General features: G+C 45.5%; 1 protein-coding gene across 1 annotated transcript; it reads right to left on the reverse strand.

Moving 5' to 3' along the window:
* Positions 1-6,173: 6,173 nt before the first annotated feature.
* LOC123134821 (MEIOTIC F-BOX protein MOF) lies at positions 6,174-9,406 on the reverse strand. The gene is made up of 4 exons (XM_044553990.1): positions 8,457-9,406; positions 8,213-8,368; positions 7,869-8,117; positions 6,174-7,750 (listed from the first exon to the last, which is right to left on the reverse strand). The coding sequence occupies exons 1-4, from the start codon at positions 9,390-9,392 to the stop codon at positions 7,610-7,612; spliced, it is 1,482 nt and encodes a 493-aa protein (XP_044409925.1). The 5' UTR covers positions 9,393-9,406; the 3' UTR covers positions 6,174-7,609.
* Between the last annotated feature and the right edge of the window lie 15,869 nt (positions 9,407-25,275).

Consider the following 25,275-nt stretch of genomic DNA (forward strand, 5'->3'; position numbering starts at 1 on the left):
CCACCACTACCTCTTCCTCTCCCTAAACACCTTCCACTACCCATCCATCTTCTCTTCTTCCCATCATCTCGGCCGCAGAACCTTCCCCACCTGCCACCACATCAACCAGCACCACTACCCAGTCCACGGCCGATACTACACACAGGCCCGGCCCATAGGCCGGGCAAACGGGGCGCCCGCCCTGGGCCCCCGGGAATCAGGGGCCCCGGCCCAGGTGTAGTTTTGTGTTTAGTCTTAAACCCAGAAAATACAGAGGTAAAAAAAGAGAGGGCCCAAAGTGCAGCTAGTAAGGAAAGCCCACCACGCTGTTGGACATGGGGGAAGTCACACGTAGGAATTAAATCGATGGTTCTCCACGGCGGCGTCTCCTCCTCTTCCCAAATTTCCGATCTCAGTCTCCAAGAACAGCGCCGCCTCTCCCATGCCTTTCTGATTTTGAGGTCGCGACCAACCATTAATGGAGGAAAATGGAGCAATTTCGATCCCCAGTTAGCTCTTCTTCATCCGTTCTGCTCCATCCCCATATGATTGAGAGATTGTAACGGGTTCTTCTTTCTAGTAATCCGGTTCCTTAGTTCTATGATTCAATGTTAAATAACGTCAATCCATGGTGAGAATTTTCATAGCACTATTTTAACTTTAGACATACTTATCTTTTGGAGGTAATATGTCTCTTATATTTGGAGGACATTTTTCAGATATTACAGGCTGAAGTTTTCATGGACACGTACGTTTCTTATATTCGATCCAACAATCCACATTAAGGTGCTTTCGTTCCTTGACCATATATATCTTGATCAAAATTTCTAGATTATGTATATTGAATATTTTTTGCAATTTTTGTAGTTCTGTTGTAGAATGTCTTCTAGTATTTTGCTAGTGAATTGTGATTAGAGCAAAGAAAATAATGGGATTACATTTGTTGGTAGAGTATCTTTTTAAAGGAATTCCCAATGGGAGTAATTCAAATTTCAAAACATGTAGTTACTCTTGGGATTTATGATATTGGTTTTGTTTCATTTGAACAACAAAATAATAATTAAGATGAAGCCAAGATCATCGACATGTAAAGTGTTGCATCGTACCGATTGGTTATTTTACTTATGCAATACTATAAATGAAGTGTTAATGGGGCCCTAAATTTTACTTTCGCCCCAGGGCCCCCAACATGCATGGACCGGCCCTGACTACACAAGCCAGTCCACCTTCCGCTCCTGTTATAGACAACCTTTCCCCTTCCTCATCCCTCGACCCATCTTCTACACCTCCTGCTTCTCCTTCCCCTATAACTCCTAGTCCATCACCACACGTTCCTCCTCGTGTTGTACCCATTCAAGCTCCCACCAACGATCATGTCATGTGTACTCGTGGCAAACGTGGTTTTCATCTCCCTACTCACCGTCTTAATCTCACGGCCACACCGTCTATCTCCCCTATTCCCACTTCATATAAACGGGCTCTTCTTGATCCTCTTTGGTTTTCTGCTATGCGGGACGAATTTGATGCTCTACAGCAAAACAACACCTGGACTTTAGTTCCAAAACCACCTGGTGTTAATATTGTCTCTAGCAAGTGGGCTTTTCGCCACAAGTTTCATGCCAATGGTTCTCTTGCTTGCTACAAAGCTCGTTGGGTTTGTCATGGTTTTTCCCAGCAGCAGGACATTGATTTTGATGAGACCTTTTCTCCTGTGGTAAAACCTAGCATCATTCGTGTTGTTCTTAGTCTTGCGGTTTCCTCTTCATGGACTATTCACCAACTGGATGTCAAACATGCTTTTCTCCATGGAACACTAAATGAAACTATGTACTGCCAGCAACCCTCTGGCTTCAAAAACCCCTCCTCGCCAACTCTTGTATGTCTACTTAACAAATCATCGTATGATCTCAAACAGGCTCCTCGAGCCTGGTTCCAGCGTTTTGCTACCTTTGTACAAACCATTGGCTTTGTTGCTTCTAAATCCGATTCCTCTCTGTTCGTTTTTCATTCCTCTCATCACACCGCCTATCTCTTATTATATGTAGATGATATTATTCTCACTGCTTCTTCCGATACTTTCCTCAACCAAATATTCTCTTCTCTCAATCATGAATTTTCCATCAATGTTTCTCGTACTTCCTCTACCCTTTTCCTCTCCCGATGCCAATGTGTTATACATTTGCTCTCACGTGCCGGCATGTCTGATTGTCAACCCTGTCGCACACCTGCTGACGTCGGTGCCAAATTGTCGGCTGATGGTGAACCTATTTCCGATCCTACTTTTTATCGCAGCATGATTGGCGCTCTTCAATATGCTACCCTCACTCGTCCTGATATTTCCTACTCTGTTCAACAAGCCTGTCTTTACATGCATGACCCTCGTGCTCCTCATCTTGATCATGTTCGATGCATTCTTCGATATCTCGAAGGTACTCTTGATCACGGCCTCCTTATTAATTCTTCCTCTCCGACAAGCTTTACAGTATATTCTGATGCAGATTGGGCCGGTTGTCCTGACACTCGACGATCCACATCAGGTTATTGTGTTTATTTGGGTGATAATGTTGTTTCTTGGTCTTCGAAAAGGCAGGATACAGTTTCTAGGTCCTCTGCTGAATCTGAGTATCGGGTTGTTGCTCATGCTGTCGCCGAGGCCGTCTGGCTCCGGCAACTCCTCGTGGAGCTCCATTGACCACTCGAGCATGCTACCATTGTTTATTGTGATAATATTTCAGCAGTCTATATGGCATCTAATCTAGTTCAGCATCGTCGCACGAAGCACATTGAGGTATCCACTTTGTTCGTGAGAAAGTGGCTCTTGGTGAGGTTCGTGTTCTCCATGTTCCAACAAGTGTGCAATTTGCCGACATCTTCACCAAAGGGCTTCCCAATGCACCCTTCGCCGACATACGCTCCAGTCTCAACATCGTCACACCCAACGTTGACACTGCAGGGGGATATTAGAGTATATTTGGCCGATTCAGCTTTGGTAGTTTGAATTGTAATCTATCTCTTCTATACTTGGATTCCAAGACTTTGTACTTATATAAACAACCCATTGAAGCATAGATCAATACACAATTATTATCAATCTTCAATTATGTCACATACTCGAGTCCCATGTTTGGAAATTTGATTGATTACAAAGTGTCAAGTATATCCCAAGTACTGATTAAGTTCTGATTAAAAGGGTCTGCGGTTGTAGTACCCCAAGTGACCTAAAGTTACTAACAAATGCGAGTATTTTCGAGGCGCAACGGGTCATCTATTGAAGAAAATGATAGAATGGAGGAGTAGATGATCAGGGGAGAGCAAAATTACCTCCCCTTCGCTGCCTCTGTTGATTGCTCGCTCGCTTGCACTCTTTGGGCGGGTGAGGCCGTGGCGATGCTGCCTCGGGAGCGGACAGGGGAGCGCCTATAGGGCGCAGCACGCGCTGCGAAGGAAGCAGGCACGCCCCCCCCCCCCCCCCCCCCCCGCTCCCCTTCTGGGTCGGCCCATGTGGTGCCGGGACGCCGCCAGTTTTTTTTTTTGCGGATGTTTCCTTTTTCTTTTTTTCCTTTTCTTTTTTTCAATAATTCAGGATATCAAAAGATCCTAAATTTCAGAAAAGTTGCTAATTTTGAATAAAACAATCGTGATTTCAATTAAAAAATCATGATTTCCAAAAAAGATGCTCAGTAATTCAAAAATTACTCTTGAATTTGGCAAAAAATATTCACAAATTTAAAAAATGGTCATGATTTCAAAAAAATGTTTGTGGAATTGAAAAATGTTCACAAAATAAGTAAATCATGATTACAGAAAAATGCTCTGGAATTCAAAAACTGTTCATGAATTTGTAAAAAAATGTTCACAGCCTTAAAAAATGTTCATAATTTAAAAAATTCAAAGAAGTGTTCGCTAATTTGAAAAATGATCACGAATTTGGAAAAAATGTTCACGATTCAAAAAAGTGTTCACGAGTTTGGAAAAATTTTCAAGATTAAAAAAAATGTTCACTAATTCTAAAAATGTTCACGAATTTGGAAAAAATGCTCATGATTTTGAAAAATTCTTCTTTAATTGTAAAATGTTCATTATTTCAAAAAAAGTGTTCATGGTTCGAAAAACATGTTCATGACTTAAGAGAATGTTCACAAATTTCTAAAAAAATTGTTCATGATTTCAAAATAAATGTTTGTGAGTTTTTAAAAACTGTTCACAGTTTCAAAACAAATATTCATGATTTAAGAGTAACGATTTTGTAAATATAAAACAACGATTTTGGAAAAAAATGTTCATCATTCAAAAAATACAATTTTAGAAACAAATCGCGAATTAATAGATGTTCGAAAATTGAAAAACAAGAATAAAAATGAAAACATAAAAGTAAAGAAAAATTAAAAATTAAAAAATTAAAAAACAAAAAAAAAACCAAAAGAAAAACATATAAACCAGGTTCAGGGAAGGTTCTAAAAGCTTCCCAAAACCGGTTGGGATTAAACCCCAAAATGGGCCGGCCCATAGAAACAGCAGCGGGCGAGAGAGGGGGGGGGGTACGCTCCACGGCGCTCGCGGGCGCGGTACGCACCGTATAGGATCCCCGAGCGGACAGTACCAAAAGGATGGGAAGAGAAGAAAACGTCTCGCTAAGGAGATGGATGGGCCAATTAGTAAGGCTAATAAAGCCCAATAAAACATGAGTAGCGTACAACCTAAGTGAAGAAGTCCACGTCGCTCTCCAGTGATCTAGTCGCCGCCGAGTCGTAAACGTCGTCCTCCTCCTCCTCGTCCCCTCCGGCGCCCTCCTCATCATCTCATCTGGCGCCCTCCTCATCGTCTCCTCCGCCGCCCTTCTCTTCATCCCCTTCATGATTGCTCACGTTGAAGAAATCGTCTGCGCCTTCCTCGTCGCTCTCCAACTCCACCTCATTCGGGTCCGGGTAGAAGTTGTGGGCGTAGCCATTCAGGCGTAGCATCTCTTGGACGCCCTCGTCCTCTTCTTCCTCTTCGCCGCAATATGGTCAAATTTTACAAAATTTGACTTCACACAAATCTTATATACAGAGTACTCGGTTTAGTCTTTGAAAACACGAAAAGCGACCAAAACCATGAATTTGAGAGCTTTCTTCTATGCTAAATCGATCCTGCCAACTCCGCCCGGCTCGTCTCCTTTGGCACTGTCCTCTTCGTCGCTTTTTTTTTGCGGAATCAAAACTTGTATTACTCAATCAACCCATCATTACAGTCAAGTGCTACAACCTCCAAAACTGAGAAGGACCCGACCCAATCCAGGTCATGGTTCTGTTGTGAATTCTACCAAAAGCCGCTAAACTATCACTTATATTAAACAAATCATTGCCATCTTCTTCGTCGCTCTCGAACTGCAGGTCATCTGGTTCCGGGAAGTAGGCGTGGGCATAGACGTTCGGGAACCCCTTCGGGCTCTCTTTGCCACCTTGGACGCTCGCGATGTGGACGTTCGCCGGGACCTCGTCCTCTGCTTCCGCTTCGCCGCCGTGGCCGTTCGCGATGTGGACATTCGCGGGGTCCGGTGCGCACATATCTTGTTTACAGTCTGGTCTAATTCTTGATGACACTTATCTACAATTATATGAATATAGGTGAATATGCTATCTTTGCTAACTTCAACCTCGAAAGGAGTTTCAGAATTTATTACAAACTTGCTAGTATGAGGATCAGTTCCAGAATTTATTACACACTTGCTATTATGAGGATCACAAGTGCTTAAACGCTAGTGTTTTCCATTCCAATTCCCGTAGAATTGATGCTTGATTCTGGTGCAAACATATAAGAAAGAACAAATATTCATGTATATTTCATTGAGTATGTGCAAAAATATAAACAAAAGATGTTGAAAGTAAACTTGTATGGTTTGGCCTCAAGTCCGGCCATCCTAGAAAATCATCATCCTTGTGATAATTAACTAAAAATGATAAACTGTTGTGGATGAGGCGCTTCTCAACCTTGCTCTAGAAACATATTTGTATATGTGAATTCGCTAGTCTCAATCATATGTGTACATGCTTTTGGTCCTTCTACCTTGGTACCAATCCTTATCCAAGTTGACAAATTATGGCACAAACTTCATATAATTTGTCAATGTGATATCCTGCACTTTGTAGGCGCATAGAGAGATCAGAACCTGATTGTTGCATGGAAGCATGTCTAAATGAACAACACAACACTGGACAAGGTTGCTTACCTCGTGTCGTTGCTGCCGGCACTTGCGGCCGAGGCCAGTGTGCTCGATAAAGATGTTGTTTTCCCTCTTGAGTCTGAAAGAAGGCGATCAAGAGGTTGTTTGTGCAAACTGATAGCCAGTTTGCGGAGAAGTGCTCTCTCCATGACAGACTTTCTTCTTGAACAACTGCACTTACAACAATTATTTATGGAAGGTACTATTCCTGTCAAATGCAACCATGAATGCATGGACATACTGTCGTAGCTGTCTCTGGGAAAATACACCCTACCCACTCCAGTCCACTCCCCCCACTCTGCCACCCAAACTCATGTCTGGAGATCTCCAGCCTTCTCCGACATGGCGGGCAGTAGATCTGAGTTCTACTCCTCCAGACACAACGACCCTGAGCTCATCCACGCACCCCGAGGAGAAGATGACCACTCGGATTGCGCTCTGCCGCTCCAGGAGGAGGCCGCCAGACGGCAGCGCTCCGAGTCCTACAGCCGGGAATCCATTGCGTATGCCCAAATGGCGCATGGATCTGCCGCGAGGTGTGTCGCGCGTGTCCGCTAGCAAGATGTCGATCGGCACGTCGACCGCTACGAGCTGGTGGAGGCAGAGAACTCCCTCTGCGCTGGGAAGCCATCGTGCACTAGGGAGCTGGTGCCGAGGGGCTGCCGGTACTAGCCCCCTAAGCTGTTACTACCATCTACATATACAGAATGAAAAGCATAAACACATTGAAACAGAACAATATATAAAAATAGAAAGCATACACACATTAAAAGTTTGTACCATATCATGACTGCAAGCAAGCATCTAGTTAGTTTGTCAAAGATCCGCTCTGTCTTACTAACACAATGTTCAATTTTATCTAGGATGGTGAGCAGGTTGCCACCGGAGTGATCTAGGTGTTGTTCACATTCAGCAAAGACTGAAATATTTTGGCAATTTCAGTAGTACACAAAAATTCAAATACTTTTCAAAAATTTCAAAATCTTAATTGAATTCAAGTGAATATTTCAGCCCTTGGACCGAAATGAAAACCGAAATCACTGAAAATCACTGAATTTCGGTGATTTCGATTGGTGCTGAAATTTTTATGAAACTGAAATTGAAAACCATTCTAGACCAAGGTCATGCGCTGCAGGTTGATACCCACAATGCTACGACAACGAGCAGGGAAACTACAAGTTTATTGTGTGATTGTGTACCACAACATGAAAAAAATGTTTCCATGGAATGAATAAAATGCTTCCACCGGGACACGAAGAAAAACTCATTTCATGGCACACACATGAAGAGATGTTACTAGCAGACAAATTAATGTTCGCCAAAAAACTGATCCAGAGACCGGCGAGATCCCAAATGGCCTGAGGGCTGGATTCAGTGTGCTGTGCACTCCTTATTATTAGGTTGTCCACCTTGTGGGTCGATCAATTTTCAGAACCGGGCAAGGCGCCCCCTTCGGCGTGCCTTGATGGCGATGTCCCTCGCATGCTTCTTGCTGGCGCGGTGCTTCCATGCAGTGGACTCGTGCTCCTCATCGGACTCAGGCCCAGTGGTGATGGAAGCTACATATCGCTGCAGAGCCAGTGGAGAATCAATATATGTTACAATACATATATATAGCTACACATGATGGAGGTTGGAGCTGGAATACGAAACACATAGGATCTAGCTAGCCGTGAAAGGTCATGACCTGGCTGAGATGAATTGCATGGTTGCTGCACAAGGCGATACGCTTCAGCCAGTGGTGCCACTCAACGGAACTGGTTGGTCTTTCGCCGCGGTGTAGCTTGACCGCATCCTTTGATTTCCCCCTTAATGCGGCAATCGGGGCATGAACGACATCGTGCCCTTCATACTTGACCCGTATCGATTTGAGGTTCTCGCAGCAACCACGGAGTGCTGCCCCTCGGCGGCTGGCCATCATGCAACTCCCTGAGATCTGCAGTAAGAGGATAGTAGTGAATTAAACCAAAGCCCTCGATTAATTGCAGTAAAATACATACTATATTAGTTGGTTGAAAATAGATACTGCACCATGCAATCTTGCAGCACGAGTCTCTCCAGATTCGGGATGCTCTTTAGCACGTGCGCCACAACCTGGCATCCATCCCCGATGTCACATTCAGTCAGGACCAACGTCCTCAGGTTATGGTGCTCTCGGAATAGTTCCGGTTCCTCCTCGACCAATGCCTATTTATATTAAATACATGTAAATATAAAACATATAAAGAGTTGATGAACAAAGATATAAAGATGAGATGCATGTATAGGTACGCACCCGTGTGGTGAATCTCCTCAGTTCCAAAGCTGTGGCGCTGCGGAGCGATTTCAAGAGAAGGAGTGCACCGGCATGGCATGAGACGGACGCCACGGCGAGGGACCGCATCTCATCCTCCACGGCGACCGGCGTGTCGATGTTCAAGGAAACAAGGGCGGTAGCGGTGAGGCACAGCCGGTGGTGCGGGCTGGACATGCCCTCGATAACCAACCTCTTGAGGGAGCGGGAGCCGATCCGGATGATGTTGCGCCTGTTGCCCGGGAGGAACTGCGTAATGCACTGGCAGTTGACGAGCCGCAGGTCTTCCAGGAGAGGGCAGTCGGATCTCAGCTCCTCCGGGAATCCCTGCAGCAGGACCAGTCCGGAGAGGGACAGCCTCCTTAGGCGGCCGGTGACGGCGCCGTCGAAGATGCTGAAGCCAAACGCCGGAGGTTCCTTCCAGCAGCTGTTGTAACCGGCGCCATGGTGGTCGTAGTCGAAGGCGACGCCGAGCTCGGCCGGGCCGCGCGCGAGGCCGCGGCGGATCCAGCGGTCCATGGCCTTGCGGAGATGCAGGTCGTCGCGGACGTGCAGCCGATAGGCGTCGAGGGGCCACGCGCCGTTGAGGGGAAGGACGGCGTCCGCGAAGTCCTCCATGACGCGCCACTGCTTCTTCTCCCTGGCGGCCCTCTTCCTCTGCGCTTCTCTGAAGGCGCCCATGGCCGCGTCGGAAGCGCCATGGCCCGGGGCAACAGGTTGCGGTTCGTCAAAGAAGTCGCGATGGTCGACGTCGACGCACGGCACGGCGCGCCACAGGTGCCTCCACCGCCGCGACAACAGGCTCGTGTGCACCGCCTGCCGTGACCGGAGGGACGAGAGCACGCTGTGCAGGAGGCTGTCCGGAAGGTTGCTCAGCCGGTCGCCGCCTGCAGGGGCGGCGGCGGCTGCCGTCCCCATTGAGAATCGATCAAACCGATCCCTATCCAGTATTTTCGGGTGGGAGTTCGGTTGCATATATATATATACCTTGGTTTATCCTGGGCCTCCGTTGGCACATTGGGGTTTGGACCAAAAAATTTATTGTAAATTTCTTTTTTTTTGCATGGGATTTATTGTAAATTTCAACCGTGCTACTGTGTGCACTTAGGCATGGCCATGGGTGAATACTTATCTGGGCCATATTCATGTGAATGCAAAGGCGATTCCTCCAATTAAAGGTATGGTCAAAATTAACCTAGATGGAGGAATAGCCAAGAACAGTTGCAAGGGTGGGGTGGCCGTCGTGTGTCGAGACACCCAAGGAGTTCATCTTGGCTTGTCCGCACACATCATTGACAGCTGTGATGACCCCGGAATGCTTGAAGCAATGGCATGTTTGGAGGCTCTTTCCCTCGCAGCCGATCTGAACCTTCAAAGGCTTATTATTGCATGCGATGCAGAAGCAGAAGCAGTAGTTAGACCGATTAATGGAGGAACTAAAGGTATCTGCAGCCAGATTCTGCATGAGATCAACATCTGTCGTCAGGAGTTCGAAGAGGTCCGGATTATTCATGAAGGCAGGATGTCCAATATGGAGGCTCACAATTTTGTAAAAAGTGTTTCATCATTAGCTCATGGTCGATATAACTAGTTCCTGCAGCCAAGTGACACTACAACTGTACCATATATTATCATGCAATAAAGAGACCATGATTTTCCTATAAAAAAATTGGCACATAGGTCGCTATATTTTTTTCTGTTTTTCTTTTTGGTGTTATTCTTCACTTTTTCCCTTTTTCTTTTATTTTTAATTTTATTTTCACCCTTGTTTACTCTTTTTTCAAGATTTTCTTTTCATGTCCGTTTTTATTTTTATTTCCATTTTTTTTTCCATTTAGTGAGTATCTTTCAAATTCATGAGCATTTTATGAATTCATGAACATTTTTCAAGGACACGAACATTTTCGGAAATGGGAAAGTTTTTCAATTTTGCAAATAGTTTATCACAAATTTATGATCATTTTTTAGATCACGAATATTTTTCCAATTTACGAACTTTTTTTAATTGGAAACCTTTTTGTACAAACTCTCAAACACTTTTTAAGCCGATGGACATTTATTGAAATTTGAGAACTATTTTTGAAATGGTGAACATTTTACAAATCGTGAACATGTTTTGAAAGGGAAGCTACATGGAGTACATTTTTGAAAAATAATAATTTCCTTTTTTCACTGTTTTTTTATTTTTATTTTTCTTTTTCTTTTCCGTTTTTCTTTTTGTTTTTTAATTTTCTTTTAGTTTTCTTTTCATTTTCTTTTTCTGTTTTTTCTGTTTTTTCTCTTTTATTTTCTTTCTCAAATTTCATGAACATCTTTCAAATTGGAGGATACTTTTTGAATTGATGAACTTTTTGTTAATACACGATTTATTCTAAAAGACGAACATCTTTAAAATTCGCATGAAGGTTTTTAGAAATTCATGAACATTTGTGGAAATCATATGTATTTTTTGAATTCATGAAACTTTTTGGGAATTCGCGACCATTTTTGAATCAGCGGACATTTTTTGTATTGGCGAACATTTTTGTAATTTTATAATTTTGAATTTTATTTCAAATGCACAAATTGTGTTTGAAATTGTGTTTTTTAAGCCCACGAACATTCTTTGAATCGACATATACTTTTAAAAATTTGGGAACAAATTTGGAATTCACAAACAATTATTTGTTTTCGCGAACATTTTTTGAAATACATGGGCTGGCCCAAATCGTGCGCCGAGGCAGGAGGGGGCTGCACAGATCACTGAATAGGGGCTCCCATGCATAAAAGCACATGAACCTCTAGCCATTTATTCCACTCGACTCTTTCTCGCTAACCGACCCCTTAGAAACATATGACTCCTCGTTTTACTCCTCTAAATGCACCTAACTAGTCTTGTTGTTATTTAACTTTTGGAGTGTAGTATACAAGTTGGTTCCACTAACTAATAAAGGTGCTCATTAACAGGATGTAAGCTTCTCCTAGATGTCATCATTTTCTTCAAGAAAGATCCAGATCCATTACAAAAGTTCATCAGAAGTACAAAATAGCTCTGACACAATAAAAGTACCTGCTCGCTTTGATGAAGTATAGTAAACTATTCGATTTTGAGATTATTTTAGTGTTACTTACGTGTCTAATTACAGAAAAGCAAAAATATATTCAATCAACGTGTGGTGGTCCATGGAGTGTATGTAAGGGTGGAACTATCTGTAATAACCAAGATTTTTAGGGTTATTATTTTATGTTAAGTTAAGATGAATAATTAAATCTGTATTATTTGTTTAAATAAATGATTGAGCACTGTTTCAAAGTAATATAATAGACATGTATTTTTTCTCCCTGCAATAAAAATTAGATGGAATATCCTATATCCACACAATCAGATAGGGTGTGCATTTGTGCACGTGAGACTAGCATCCATGCACTCACGTGGTGGTGTTTGTATGTGGTAATAGATGGTAGTATAATCTAGATAATTAAGGGAGTTAACATGGAATTAGACTGATGGAATTGGGTCAGGTAGAAATGATACTTGGTAGATATTTCCTAGTACTAGAGCTCTGCTCTTCTGGAACTTGTGTGGTTCTAGTCGAGGCTGTCAACGTCGGAGTACCCCTCTTAAGAGCGTAAAAGTGTGAAATTTCACCCCTGTGACTCCCGGGTTGGGAAGCTTGCGGTCATATGTGATGCCAATAATTTCCTTATCCCTTTTTGATTATGCTATTCATTTTACACATCTCCAGTAAAATATGTTTCCAATGATGGTTACCTTGTTTATCCTTTGGATTCAGTTCGTTTGTTGATCTACACCATTATACCATTGCTTTTGTTGAATAATGAAGTATCTACTTGCTGGGTATGATTTATCGTACTCACCCTTGTCTCCTCTGTATTTTTAGATGCAGCCGATGTATCTTAAGTATGCCCAGAAGATGTCATTCAAGATTAGGCTGGACCAGTGGGTGGGAAGCGACTAGAGAATTTGATGTATTTTGGCCATTTGAGAATGTAATGGAATTTGTGTATAGTCTATAGTGAGCTTTTGTGATCCACAACTGGTTTATGCCTACTTAATCACGCCTTGCGTGACTATAGGCGCGCGGCGGCTGTCTCGCCTAGGCCCAGTCTCGGGGCGTGACACTATCAATACAAAATGTAAGTGTGTGTGCATGGAACACGACATCATGCATGAATAAGTGTGACACTGAATAGATCAAAATATTAATGTTGGTAAGATTAAGAACAAATATATTAAGTAGGGAATAAAACCCCTTCGCAAAAGAAGACTAATAAAATGTGTAAGTGTGGCACGAGTTAATCAGTGGTTGGACAGTTCGGAGGACAGTGGTATCCCATTCCCACCAGAGTTCAAGTCCCATACATGACATTGGTGCTCACATTTTCTGGATTTATTTTAGACTTTCCCGCGATGTGTGTTCAGTGGGAGGAGACATTCTCGTCAACTACGAAGGCGTCTGTGGCAACTTCATCAATCTGAAGATGACTTGCCGGTTTAGACTCTCGGAGATACTTAAAGGGAAATGATGTGCGTATGTGCATTCATAGAAATGAGTTCATGTGTGTATATATGAGTGTTTGAGTTTGTACTCTGTTTAAAAAATGTCATAATTATGCATGCACCATGCATTTTTTTTGGCGATATGCATGCTCCTGCACGTCGAGACCTCCTAATCGGCGCCGCACGCTAGAGCTCGCCTTCGTGCTTAAATGGGTCGAGGCCCTAAAATAGATTTTGCTCGCGCTCATTCGGCTAGTTCACTGTTTGCTGGATCATTTTTTCGCAGGTTCGCTTGAACCCCTGTCCGGCTCAACTTTTATTGACACCAAGCTGTTTTCATTGGAAATATGCCTTAGAGGCAATAATAAAATGGTTATTGTTATATTTCCTTGTTCATATAATTGTCTGTTGTTCATGCTATAATTGTATTAACCGGAAACCGTAATACATGTGTGAATACATAGACCACAACATGTCTCTACTGAGCCTCTAGTTGACTAGCTCGTTGATCAATAGATGGTTATGGTTTCTTGACCATGGATATTAGATGGCGTTGATAACGGGATCACAACATTAGGAGAATGATGTGATGTACAAGACCCAATTCTAATCATAGCACAAGATGGTGTAGTTCGTTTGCTAAGAGCCTTTCTAATGTCAAGTATCATTTCCTTAGACCATGAGATTGTGCAATTCCCGGATACCATAGGAATGCTTTGGGTGTACCAAACGTCACAACGTAACTAGGTGGCTATAAAGGTACACTGCAGGTATCTCCGAAAGTGTCTGTTTGGTTGGAACGAATCGAGACTGGGATTTGTCACTCCGTATGACGGAGATGTATCTCTGGGCCCACTCGGTAATGCATCATCATTATGAGCTCAATGTGACTAAGGAGTTAGTCACGGGATCATGCATTACGGAACGAGTAAAGAGACTTGCCAGTAACGAGATTGAACGAGGTATTGGGATACCGACAATTGAATCTCGGGCAAGTAACATACCGGTTGACAAAGGGAATTGTATACGGCATTGATTGAATCCCCGACATCGTGGTTCATCCGATGAGATCATCGTGGAACATGTGGGAGCCAACATGGGTATCCAGATCCCGCTGTTAGTTATTGGCTGGAGAGATGTCTCGGTCATGTCTACATGATTCCCGAACACGTAGGGTCTACACACTTAAGGTACGGTGACGCTAGAGTTGTTATGGGAAATAGAATGTGGTTACCGAGTGTTGTTCGGAGTCCCTGATGAGATCCCGGACGTCACGAGGAGTTCCGGAATGGTCCGGAGAGAAGATTTATATATGGGAAGTCCTTATTCGGTCGCCGGAAGTGTTCGGGGGTTTACCGGTATAGTACCGGGACCACCAAAGGGGTTCCGGGGGTCGACCTGGAGGGTCCACCTGCCCCGGAGGACCCTATGGGCTGAATATGGAGGGGAACCAGCCCCTAGGTGAGCTGGGCGCCAACTCGCCCCTAGGGCCCATGCACCTAGGGTTGGGGCAAACCCTAAAGCCCCCCCTTGGCTTGAGGGGCAAGCCTCCCCCCTTGGCTGTCGTCCCCCCTCTTGATCCATTTGGAGGGGGCCTACCCCCTCTCCCTTGCCCCTATAAATAGTAGGGAGGTGGGAGGGTTGCCGCACCCTTCCCCTGTCCAACACCTCCTCCTCCGTAGTGCTTGGTGAAGCCCTGCCGGAGAACTGCAAGCTCCACCACCACGCCCTCGTGTTGTCGGAGCTCTTCCTCAACTTCCCCTCTCCCCTTGCTTGATCAATAAGGAGGAGACGTCCCCGGGCTGTACGTGTGTTGAACGCGGAGGCGCCATCCGTTCATTGTTAGATCGGGTCTTCCGTGATTTGAATCGCCACGAGTACGACTCCATTATCCGCGTTCTAGTAATGCTTTCGCTTAGCGATCTTCAAAGGTATGAAGATGCACATCCTCTCTCCCTCTCTTGTTGCTAGAATCTCCTAGACTGTTCTTGGTGTAGGAAAATTTTGAATTATTGCTACATTCCCCAACAGTGGCATCATGAGCTAGGTCTATGCGTAGATTCTATGCATGAGTAGAAGACAAGTAGTTGTGGGCGTTGGTTTGTTCAATTTGCTTACTGTTACTAGTCTTATGTTGGTTCGGCGGCATTGTGGGATGAAGCGGCCCGAACCGACCTTACACGTACGCTTACGTGAGACAGGCTCCACCGACTGACATGCACTTGTTGCATATGGTGGCTAGTGGGTGTCTGTCTCTCCCACTTTAGTCGTATCGGATTTGATGAAAAGGGTCCTTATGAAGGATAAATGGCAATTGGCATATCACCGTTGTGGTTTTTGCGTAGGTAAGAAACATTCTTGCTAGAAACCCATAGCAGCCACGTAAAAACATGCAACAATAATTAGAGGACGTCTAATTTATTTTTGCAGGATATGCTATGTGATGTGATATGGCCAAAAGAATGTGATGAATGATATGTGATGTATGAGATTGATCATGTTCTTGTAATAGGAATCACGACTTGCATGTCGATGGGTATGACAACCGGTAGGAGCCACAGGAGTTGTCTTAATTTATTGTATGACCTGCGTGTCATTGAAAACGCCATGTAATTACTTTACTTTATTGCTAACTGTTAGCCATAGTAGTAGAAGTAATAGTTGGCGAGACAACTTCATGAAGACAAGATGATGGAGATCATGATGATGGAGATCATGATGATGGAGATCATGGTGTCATGCCAGTGACGAAGGTGATCATGCCGCGCCTCAAAGATGGATATCAAAGGCGCAAGATGATATTGGCCATATCATGTCACTTTATGATTTGCATGTGATGTTTTTCATGTTTACATCTTATTTGCTTAGAACGATGGTAGCATAAATAAGATGATCCCTCACTAAACTTTCAAGAAAGTGTTCCCGCTAACTGTGCACCATTGCAAAAATACGTTGTTTTGAAGCACCACGTGATGATTGGGTGTGATAGATTCTAACGTTCGCATACAACGTGTGTAAGCCCGATTTACACATGCAAAACACTTAGGTTGACTTGACGAGCCTAGCATGTACAGACATGGCCTCAGAACACAAGAGACCGAAAGGTCGAACATGAGTCGTATAGTAGATACCATCAACATGAAGATGTTCACCGATGATGACTAGTCCGTCTCACGTGATGATCAGATACAGCCTAGTTGACTCAGATCATGTATCACTTACACTACTGGAATCAGCAGATTTGCCTTCTGCCCCTCGTTGTCGTCCGCTTGCGGACGGAAAAGAACGGCTTTGCCATCAGCCAGAAGAAAGCGGATAGCAAAGAGGAAGCAGACAACAAAAAAGCTCTTTGCCATAAGCAGTTCTTTGCCGTCTGCTGGCAGATGGCAAAGAATCTTTGCCATCCGCCGGCAGACGGCAAAGAGATGGGTGGGGGTCCAGTGGACGCCAGCCCTATAACGGCGCACCAGCCCCACCTCTTCGCCATCTGCCAGCAGACGGCAAAGAGGTGGGGCTATCTTTTTTTACGGGTAAAAAAAACTGTTGCCCCCCACCTCCTCTCCCCACCCGGCCGCGTTGAATCCACTGCCCCCGCACCCGCACCCTCATCTCCTCTCAGCTCTCCCGCGCCCTAGGATTAGCCACAACCTCAACCGCCGCCGCCACCGCCACCGACCTTATTCTGGCGAGCTCCGGCGGCCATGGTCAGCACACAACACGCTATCGAGCTCACCCCGCCCTGCTGCATCGATTCCTCTAGTCAGATCCGTCCCTCCCTCCCTCGAACGCTCGCGCTCAACCCATCCCTCTGCGGCTAGGATTTGGTGCGCGGCCTCTATTGGGGAACGTAGTAATTTCAAAAAAATTCCTACGCACACGCAAGATCATGGTGATGCATAGCAACGAGAGGGGAGAGTGTGTCTACGTACCCTCGTAGACCGAAAGTGGAAGCATTAGCACAACACGGTTGATGTAGTCGTACGTCTACACGGTCCGACCGATCAAGCACCGAAAGCATGACACCTCCAAGTTCTTGCACACGTTCAGCTCGATGACGTCCCTCGAACTCTGATCCAGCCGAGTGTCGAGGGAGAGTTCCATCAGCACGACGGCGTGGTGACGATAATTATGTTCTACCAACGCAGGGCTTCGCCTAAGAACCGCTACGATATTATCAAGGAGGATTATGGTGGAGGGGGGCACCGCACACGGCTAAGAGATCAATGATCAATTGTTGTGTCTATGGGGTGCCCCCTCCCCCGTATATAAAGGAGCAAGTGGGGGAGGTGCGACCGGCTAGGAGGAGGTGCGCCAGGAGGAGTCCTACTCCCACCGGGAGTAGGACTCCCTCCCTTCCTTGTTGGATTAGGAGAAGGGGGGAAAGAGGAGGGAGAGAGGAAGGAAAGGGGCACTACTAGGGAAAAGCCTAGCAACAACGTGGGTTTTGGGCCTATTAGTAGCGCAGGGGCCGGTGCTACTAATAAGACGCTACAGCTAACGTATAGCAGTAGCGCGGGTGCCACCCGCGCTACTACTACGTCCTTTAGTAGTAGCGTGGATAAAAACTACCAACGCGGGTTTTTTTGATTTTTTTCAAAAAAATATTTCGATTTTCCCCCTAATTTTCAAATTTCTGAATTATTTTAACCTCAAATCTCTAATCACCCCTCATCGCTGCTCAATTTAATCTCTAATCACCCCTCATCATTCCAAATCATCTAACTTCCCGGACGGTCACCCGTCCTCTCACTACTCCAGCCTGAGCACGCTTAACTTCCGGGTTATATTCTCCCTCGTTTCCAAGTCTGCACTTGTTGTTTTGCTGACAATAGTAAGATTTCAATCCTATTAACCTCAGGAATTTAGCTTGAGCATGAAGTCACACATTTCACTATTTGAGTTTGAAACTATTGTTCTAAAAAATTAGTAACACTAATATTTCTTGAATAGTTAGTTTGACCACAGTTTGACCACAGTTTGACCACAGCTTGGCCATAGTTTGACCAGATTTGACCAAAATTCAAAAAAACTAAAATAATTATTTAGTAACACTAATATTCTAGAATAATTAGTTTGACCATTGTTTGACCACACAGTTTGAAATTTTTTCGATTTTTTCCACTCTAGATCTTAAAAGCCCCGTAACTTTTTTCTGTTTGGTTTCTGAGGATTTTGAAAATATTTAACGGGGTTCCACCCGGTTAAATTTGGATGTAACTTTTCGAGTAGATGATTTTTCATATAAAAAACTTTTTCATCCGAGTTAGTATGCAAAAGTTATGCCCATTTTTACAAATTCTCGAGAGATTTTGCAAATAAAGTCGAAATTCATATTTGCAAATTTTCCCAACAACTAGACTACATATCACATGGGAAACTTATTTTTTTTTGATATTTTCATCATTTTCTTTTATTTTTTTAAAACTGAAAAGGCAATCCACGGGGGGGGGGGGGGGGGGGGCGCCCCCTCTCCTTGTCCTATTCGGACTAGGGGGGAGGGGCGCGTGGCCCTGCCCTAGCCGCCTCTCCTCCTCTCCACTAAGGCCCACTATGACTCATTAAGCCCTCGGGGGGTTCCGGTAACCCCTCGGTACTCCGGTAAAATCCCGATTTCACCCGGAACACTTCCGATATAAAAAATATAGGCTTCCAATATATTAATCTTTATGTCTCGACCATTTCGAGACTCCTCGTCATGTCCGTGATCATATACGGGACTCCGAACAACCTTCGGTACATCAAAACTCATAAACTCATAATATAATTGTCATCTAACTTTAAGCGTGCGGACCCTATGGGTTCGAGAACTATCTAGACATGACCGAGACACGATTCTGGTCAATAACCAATAGCGAAACCTGGATGCTCATATTGGCTCCTACATATTCTACGAAGATCTTTATCGGTCAAACCGCATAACAACATACGTTGTTCCCTTTGTCATTGGTATGTTACTTGCCCGAGATTCGATCGTCGGTATATCAATACCTAGTTCAATCTCATTACTGGCAAGTCTCTTTACTCGTTATGTAATGCATCATTCCGTAACTAGCTCATTAGCTACATTGCTTGCAATGCTTATAGTGATGTGCATTACCGAGACGGCCCAGAGATACCTCTCCGACAATCGGAGTGACAAATCCTAATCTCGAAATACGCCAACTCAACATGTACCTTCGGAGAGACATGTAGAGCTCCTTTATAATCACCCAGTTATGTTGTAACGTTTGGTAGCACACAAAGTGTTCCTCCAGTAAACGGGAGTTGCATAATCTCATAGTCATAGGAACATGTATAAGTCATGAAGAAAGTAATAGCAACATACTAAATGATCAAGTGCTAAGCTAACGGAATGGGTCAAGTCAATCACATCATTCTCCTAATGATGTGATCCCGTTAATCAAATGACAACTCATGTCTATGGTTAGGAAACACAACCATCTTTGATCAACGAGCTAGTCAAGTAGAGGCACACTAGTGACACTATGGTTGTCTATGTATTCACACATGTATTATGTTTCCGGTTAATACAATTCTAGCATGAATAATAAACATTTATCATGATATAAATAAATGAATAATAACTTTATTAATGCCTCTAGGGCATATTTCCTTCAGTCTCCCACTTGCACTAGAGTCAATAATCTAGTTCAAATCACCATATGATTTAACACTAATATTCACATCTGCATGTGATTAACACCCATAGTTCACATCGTCATGTGATCAACACCCAAAGGGTTTGCTAGAGTCAATAATCTAGTTCACACCGATATGTGATTAACACCTAAAGACACTATGGGAAACAACTAATTTGTCGTCAGTAGACGTCTTTGCCGTCAGATTTTCGTCGGGAAGACGACAAAGAAATGGTTTACCGTCATCTGCAGACGGCAAAGAAAAACTAACGACAAAATAAACTTTGTCGTCTGCGAAACAAAATACAGACGGCAAAGAGCTCACTTTGCCGTCTGCAACAAAAATCACAGATGGAAAATCATCTATGCCGTCTGTTTTTGTTTTGGCAGACAGCAAAGAATCTTTGCCGTCTGTGTTTTTTTGGCAGACGGCAAATTAAGCTGTTTGCCGTCTATATTTGTTTCCGCAGACGGCAAAGAAGAAGCACACCACGCGGATCGATCACATAGATTGATGAGTTGGCAAGATCTGAGACACACATCCCCCACTCAGGATCGGCGTACGAACGCCCCAACCCACCCCACGATGCACGCGCCCCCACCCACGACCCCACCCACGAGGCCACGCATGTACCTGCCCCACCCATGATTCCCATCTTCTCCCCCGTGCTGCTTCATCTCCATCTCCCAGAGCACTAGCACACCTCCAGCCAGCGCCCTCATCCCTCCATCTCCCCTGAGCAACAACACGCCGCCGGCCAATGCTGCCCGCCCGTCCAGCGCCCTCGTCTGTCGCCCGCCCATCCCCGAGCAACAGCATGCCGTGGTCAGCGCCCGCGAGGCCGTCTGTCTGCCACCACGCCCATCGCCCTTCCGCCCATCCGTCCGCCACCTCGCTAGCGCCGCATGAAGCTCCACCCCTCGCGAGCTCGTCCTCACCGGACGGCCATGCGCACTCCAGCTCCTCCGGTCGCGCCCCCGAGCCCATCCACAGCCTGAGATCCTCCTCACCAGCCGATCCTGCTCTCTGCCTCGCGAGCTCCGCCGCTAGAGCAGCCGGGCACTCCACCGGTCGAGCATGGGCCATCCCCGACCTCCCTCGCGTGCCTCCCCGCGGCTCCGGAGCGAGTCAGCTCCTGAGCTCGACTGGGCCGGAGTTGCACGGGTGAGCAGGGCTAGGCGGCGGCGCAACGAGCAAAACGGCACAGCAGCGAGGCGAGCAGAACGACAAACAGCGAGGCAAGCATCTGACTGGACGGCAGGGCGGGCAGAGCAACGGAGTGGAGAACAAGGACCCGTTTGCTTTTCGGTGTTACTTGTTAGGGTCCTTTGTGTTAATTTCCAGGACTACTCTATAACTTTAGTTTTTTTCCGGGGTGATGTTTGCATTTTGTACTCCATTGACGTTGAATGAAACGACACTACACACGGATGGGCCTTCCCCTTGTTAAAAAAAGAAGAAAGATAGGCATTGCACTCGCATGAGTGCGCATCGCTCAGGAGCAACGTTACTATGTTTTTTTAAATTTGTCCCTTTTCTTTGTCGTCTGTGATACACGAGTCTGACGGCAAAGACGCGAATAGCTGACGGCAGAACTACATTTCTTTGCCGTCTGTGATTTATAGGGCTGGCAGCGAAGAAGATTCGGCTGACGGCAAAGTCTTTGCCGTCTGGCCGATGAAAAGCTGACGGCAAAGTATTCTTTGCCGACTTATCTTTGCCGTCTGACTTTGTCGTCTGCTTCCTGAGGGCAAAATCTTTGCCGTCTAGATTTAGGTCTTTGCCGTCTGTAATCTACAGACGGCAAATCACCTGTTTCCTGTAGTGAGAGTACTAATGGTGTGATCATGTTTTGCTCGTGAGAGAAGTTTAGTCAATGGGTCTGTCACATTCAGAGCCGTGTGTATTTTGCAAATATTCTATGTCTATAATGCTCTGCACGGAGCTACTTTAGCTAATTGCTCCCACTTTCAATATGTATCCAGATTGAGACTTAGAGTCATCTGGATCAGTGTTAAAACTTGCATCGGCATAACTACGACGAACCTCTTTTATCGCATCCATAATCGAGAAATATTTCCTTAGTCCTCACCAAGGATATTCTTGACCGCTGTCCAGTGATCTACTCCTAGATCAAAAAATGGTACTCCCTTGCCCAACTCAGAGCAAGGTATGCAATAGGTCTGGTACACAATATAGCATACTTTATATAACCTATGACTGACGCATAGGGATTGACTTTTCATTCTCTTTCTATTTTCTGCCATGGTCAGGTTTTGAGTCTTACTCAACTTCACACCTTGCAACACAGGCAAGAACTCCTTCTTTGACTATTCCATTTTGAACTTACTTAAATTTTTTATCAAGGTATGTACTCATTGAAAAATCTTATCAAGCATCATGATCTATCTCTATAGATGTTGATGCTCAATGTGTAAGTAGCTTCACCAAGATCTTTCTTTGAAAAACTCTTCAAGTATCCTTTTATGCTATCCAGAATTTCTATATCATTTCAATTCAACAATATGTCATCTACATATAGTTTTAGAAATGCTACAGAGCTCCCACTCACTTTCTTGTAAATACAGACTTCTCCAAAAGTCTGTATAAAACCATATTCTTTGATCAACTCATCAAAGCATATACTCCAACTCCGAGAGGCTTGCACCAGTCCATAAATGGATTGCTGGAGCTTGCACACTTTGTTAACACCTTTAGGATTGACAAAACCTTCTGGTTGTATCATATACAACTCTTCTTTAATAAATCCATTAAGGAATGCAGTTTTGACATCCATTTGCCAGATTTCACAAAATGTGGCAATTGCTAACAAGATTTGGACAGACTTAAGCATCAATACGAGTGAGAAAATACCATCGTATTCAACACCTTGAACTTGTCGAAAAACTTTTTGCGACAAGTCGACCTTTGTAGATAGTAACACTACTATTAGTGTCCGTCTTCCTGTTGAAGATCCATTTATTTAACTTGGCTTGCTGATCATCGAGCAAGTCAAACAAAGTACACACTTTGTTCTCATACATGGATCCTATCTCAGATTTTATGGCCTCAAGCCATTTCACGGAATCTGCGCTCATCATCGCTTCCTCATAGTTTGTAGGTTCATCATGGTCTAGTAACATGACTTCTAGAACAGGATACCGTACCACTCTGGTGTGGATCTTACTCTAGAAGACCTACGAGGTTCGGTAGCAACTTGATCTGAAGTTTCATGATCATCATCATTAACTTCCTCACTAATTGGTGTAGGAATTGTCGTGGTTCTAAGCCTGATAGTAGTAAGGGGGATAGGTATGGAGAAGCAAGATCTTAGCTATGGTAAAGATGTAAACATGAGATTTACGACTTCAGTCCCTTCTCTGAGGAAGTAATAGCCCTATGTCTTGGTGCCCGGAGGCGGTCGATTGGATTATGTGTGTTGTGTTATAAAGAGTGCGAACCCTTGTGCCAGAGGAGGGGGGTGGCTTATATAGAGTACGCCAGGACCCCAGCCCCCTCCGTTACAAGGGAACTAATGTACATAAAGTAAGGGGCGTTACTGGTAACGCCAGCATTAAGTACTCTTAATGCTCATGAAGAATAAGGAGTAAATATTCGGCCGTTGCGTACACTTCCGACTCCTGGTCTTCAGTATGGTCGAGTGACCTTCTTCGTGGTCGACTGACGATAAGTAGCGACCGTCGAGTGGGGGACCGTCGAGTGGATCGCACTCGACGTATGAGATTGGTGCTCTTCCGTTGACTCTTGGTCTTTCCATCTTCTAGGGTAGTGACCTTGGGTGGGGCGTATAGGTCGAGCCCATGACCCTACCCTGGGTCTGTACCCTCGTCAGTAGCCCCCGAATGGATTAAGGTATGAGAAGAAAGGGAGGCAATGTTGGACCTGTCCTACGCTTTGTGCCTCCGCGAGTGTTTCCTGCTAGACTGAACGCCGGCGTTGGTATTTCGGAGTCGACTCGGTTACCTTGATCCATTCAGAAAGTTGTCGATTGAACTGGTGGCTTCATGCGTCGAGTGTCGTGCGGGAGTGCGAGATCTCGGGTGCGATTGCCCGCGGGGGATCCCAGATTCCACGGGATACGAAATTTCGAGGGTGCGCGCGAGCAGGACGGCGCCAAAAAAGGGGGACCAGGATAAGCAGCGACCCCTTGATCATCGTGCCGCCTTTTTCGCCACGTCGTTGCGTGCAACTGTAGCAGGATTTGACGGGATTTCCCGGCCCCACGCGTCAGTCACTCGGAAGTGAACCTTTATAAGGCGACGGGGCCGGGGTGCTTACATTGTGCATGCCTGCCTCTTCTTCTTTCTCCTCTGCTCCTCCGCCGCACCAAGCGCCTCCGCCTCCGACACCGCCGCTCTCCCACCATGGTGAAGGACAAGACATCGGTGCTAGAGCGTGCCAAGAAGGCAACGGGGGCGGCAAAGGGCAAGAAACCAAGCCATGGATTGTCATCGCGCTCGGGGCTGCCGCCGGGCTGGATCCAAGGTGATTGGATCCAGTCTTCGATCCGGCAGGAAGATCTGACCGATCTAGAGGAGTCTGGGATGATTGCAGCAGGGGTGGCGAGGCTGCCGAAGGGAGAGACGGAGCCACAACCTCGACTGGGTGAGTGTGTGTTGCTTGCCACCCATGTCGACCGGGGTTTCTCGCTTCCTCCGCACCCTTTCTTCCGAGGGTTTTTGAACTTCTTCGGGGCACAGCTCCATCACTTTTCCCCCAATACCATTACGTATCTAGCCGCTTTTGTGTCGATGTGCGAGAACTTCTTAGGGTGTCGACCGCACTGGGGTCTCTTCAAACATATCTTCACCATTCGCTCCCAGTCGGTTAAAAAGGCGAAGTCGTGTGACTCAAAAACACACGTTATCCAGATGTGCGGGGGCTTAGGTATCCAAAAGAGGAATAGGAGCGCTTTTCCTGCTGTGACCCTCCCTGAATCCGTTAGGGGTTGGCAATCGTCCTGGTTCTACTGCTAGGACGTTGCGACTCCAGGTCAGTCGACCGGTCTTCCTCCTTTTTCATTCGACCGTGTCCAAACTCCTGCTCCACTGAAGGTTACTGCTGCCGAGACCATGGAGACGAGGATATTAGTGGACCGAGTGGTCCAGCTCATCAATGACGGTGTCACTGGCCTGGACTTGCTGGAGGTGTTCCTCGCTCGGCGTATCCAACCTCTCCAGGCCCGTGATCACTCGATGTGGTTGTATTCTGGACCGGGCGACACCACTCGGGTCCATCCAGAAGAAGTGCCGCTCGACACCGTGGCCTTGTGGTTGAAGAGTATTACGGGCACCCAAGATAACCCTAGAGGATCCAGGCGAGTTGTCCCTTTCAGAAGTGATAACCCACCCGACGAGGTACATTCTGCATTCCGACTGTTCTCTGCTTGTGCTTCGACTGTGCTCGATGTTGACTGACTCTTGTCTTGACCAATTTGCTTTGCAGGTATTCACTGAGATGTACTCAATGCCCAACAACAAACAGGCTTTGGTGCAGAACCAGGAGGGGGAGGACAACGCGGAGGAGAGTGGCGAGTGGGAGTCTCCGGAAGGGGATGAGGAGGAGGAGAGCGAGGAGTCAGACGAGGAGGAAGAGGTCGACTCGCCGCCACGCTCCGAGCATCGATCCAAGCAGCAACAT

This window comes from Triticum aestivum, chromosome 6B, assembly GCF_018294505.1.
Source record: "Triticum aestivum cultivar Chinese Spring chromosome 6B, IWGSC CS RefSeq v2.1, whole genome shotgun sequence".
Lineage (NCBI taxonomy): Eukaryota > Viridiplantae > Streptophyta > Magnoliopsida > Poales > Poaceae > Triticum > Triticum aestivum.

Coding starts and splice junctions, on each gene's coding strand:
- LOC123134821 (XM_044553990.1), bottom strand. CDS start 9,392: ATGGGGACGGCAGCCGCCGCCGCCCCTGCAGGCGGCGACCGGCTGAGC. Junction 8,369..8,456: donor TGAGGAGATTCACCACACGG/GTGCGTACCTAT, acceptor TAATATAAATAG/GCATTGGTCGAGGAGGAACC. Junction 8,118..8,212: donor TCGTGCTGCAAGATTGCATG/GTGCAGTATCTA, acceptor CTCTTACTGCAG/ATCTCAGGGAGTTGCATGAT.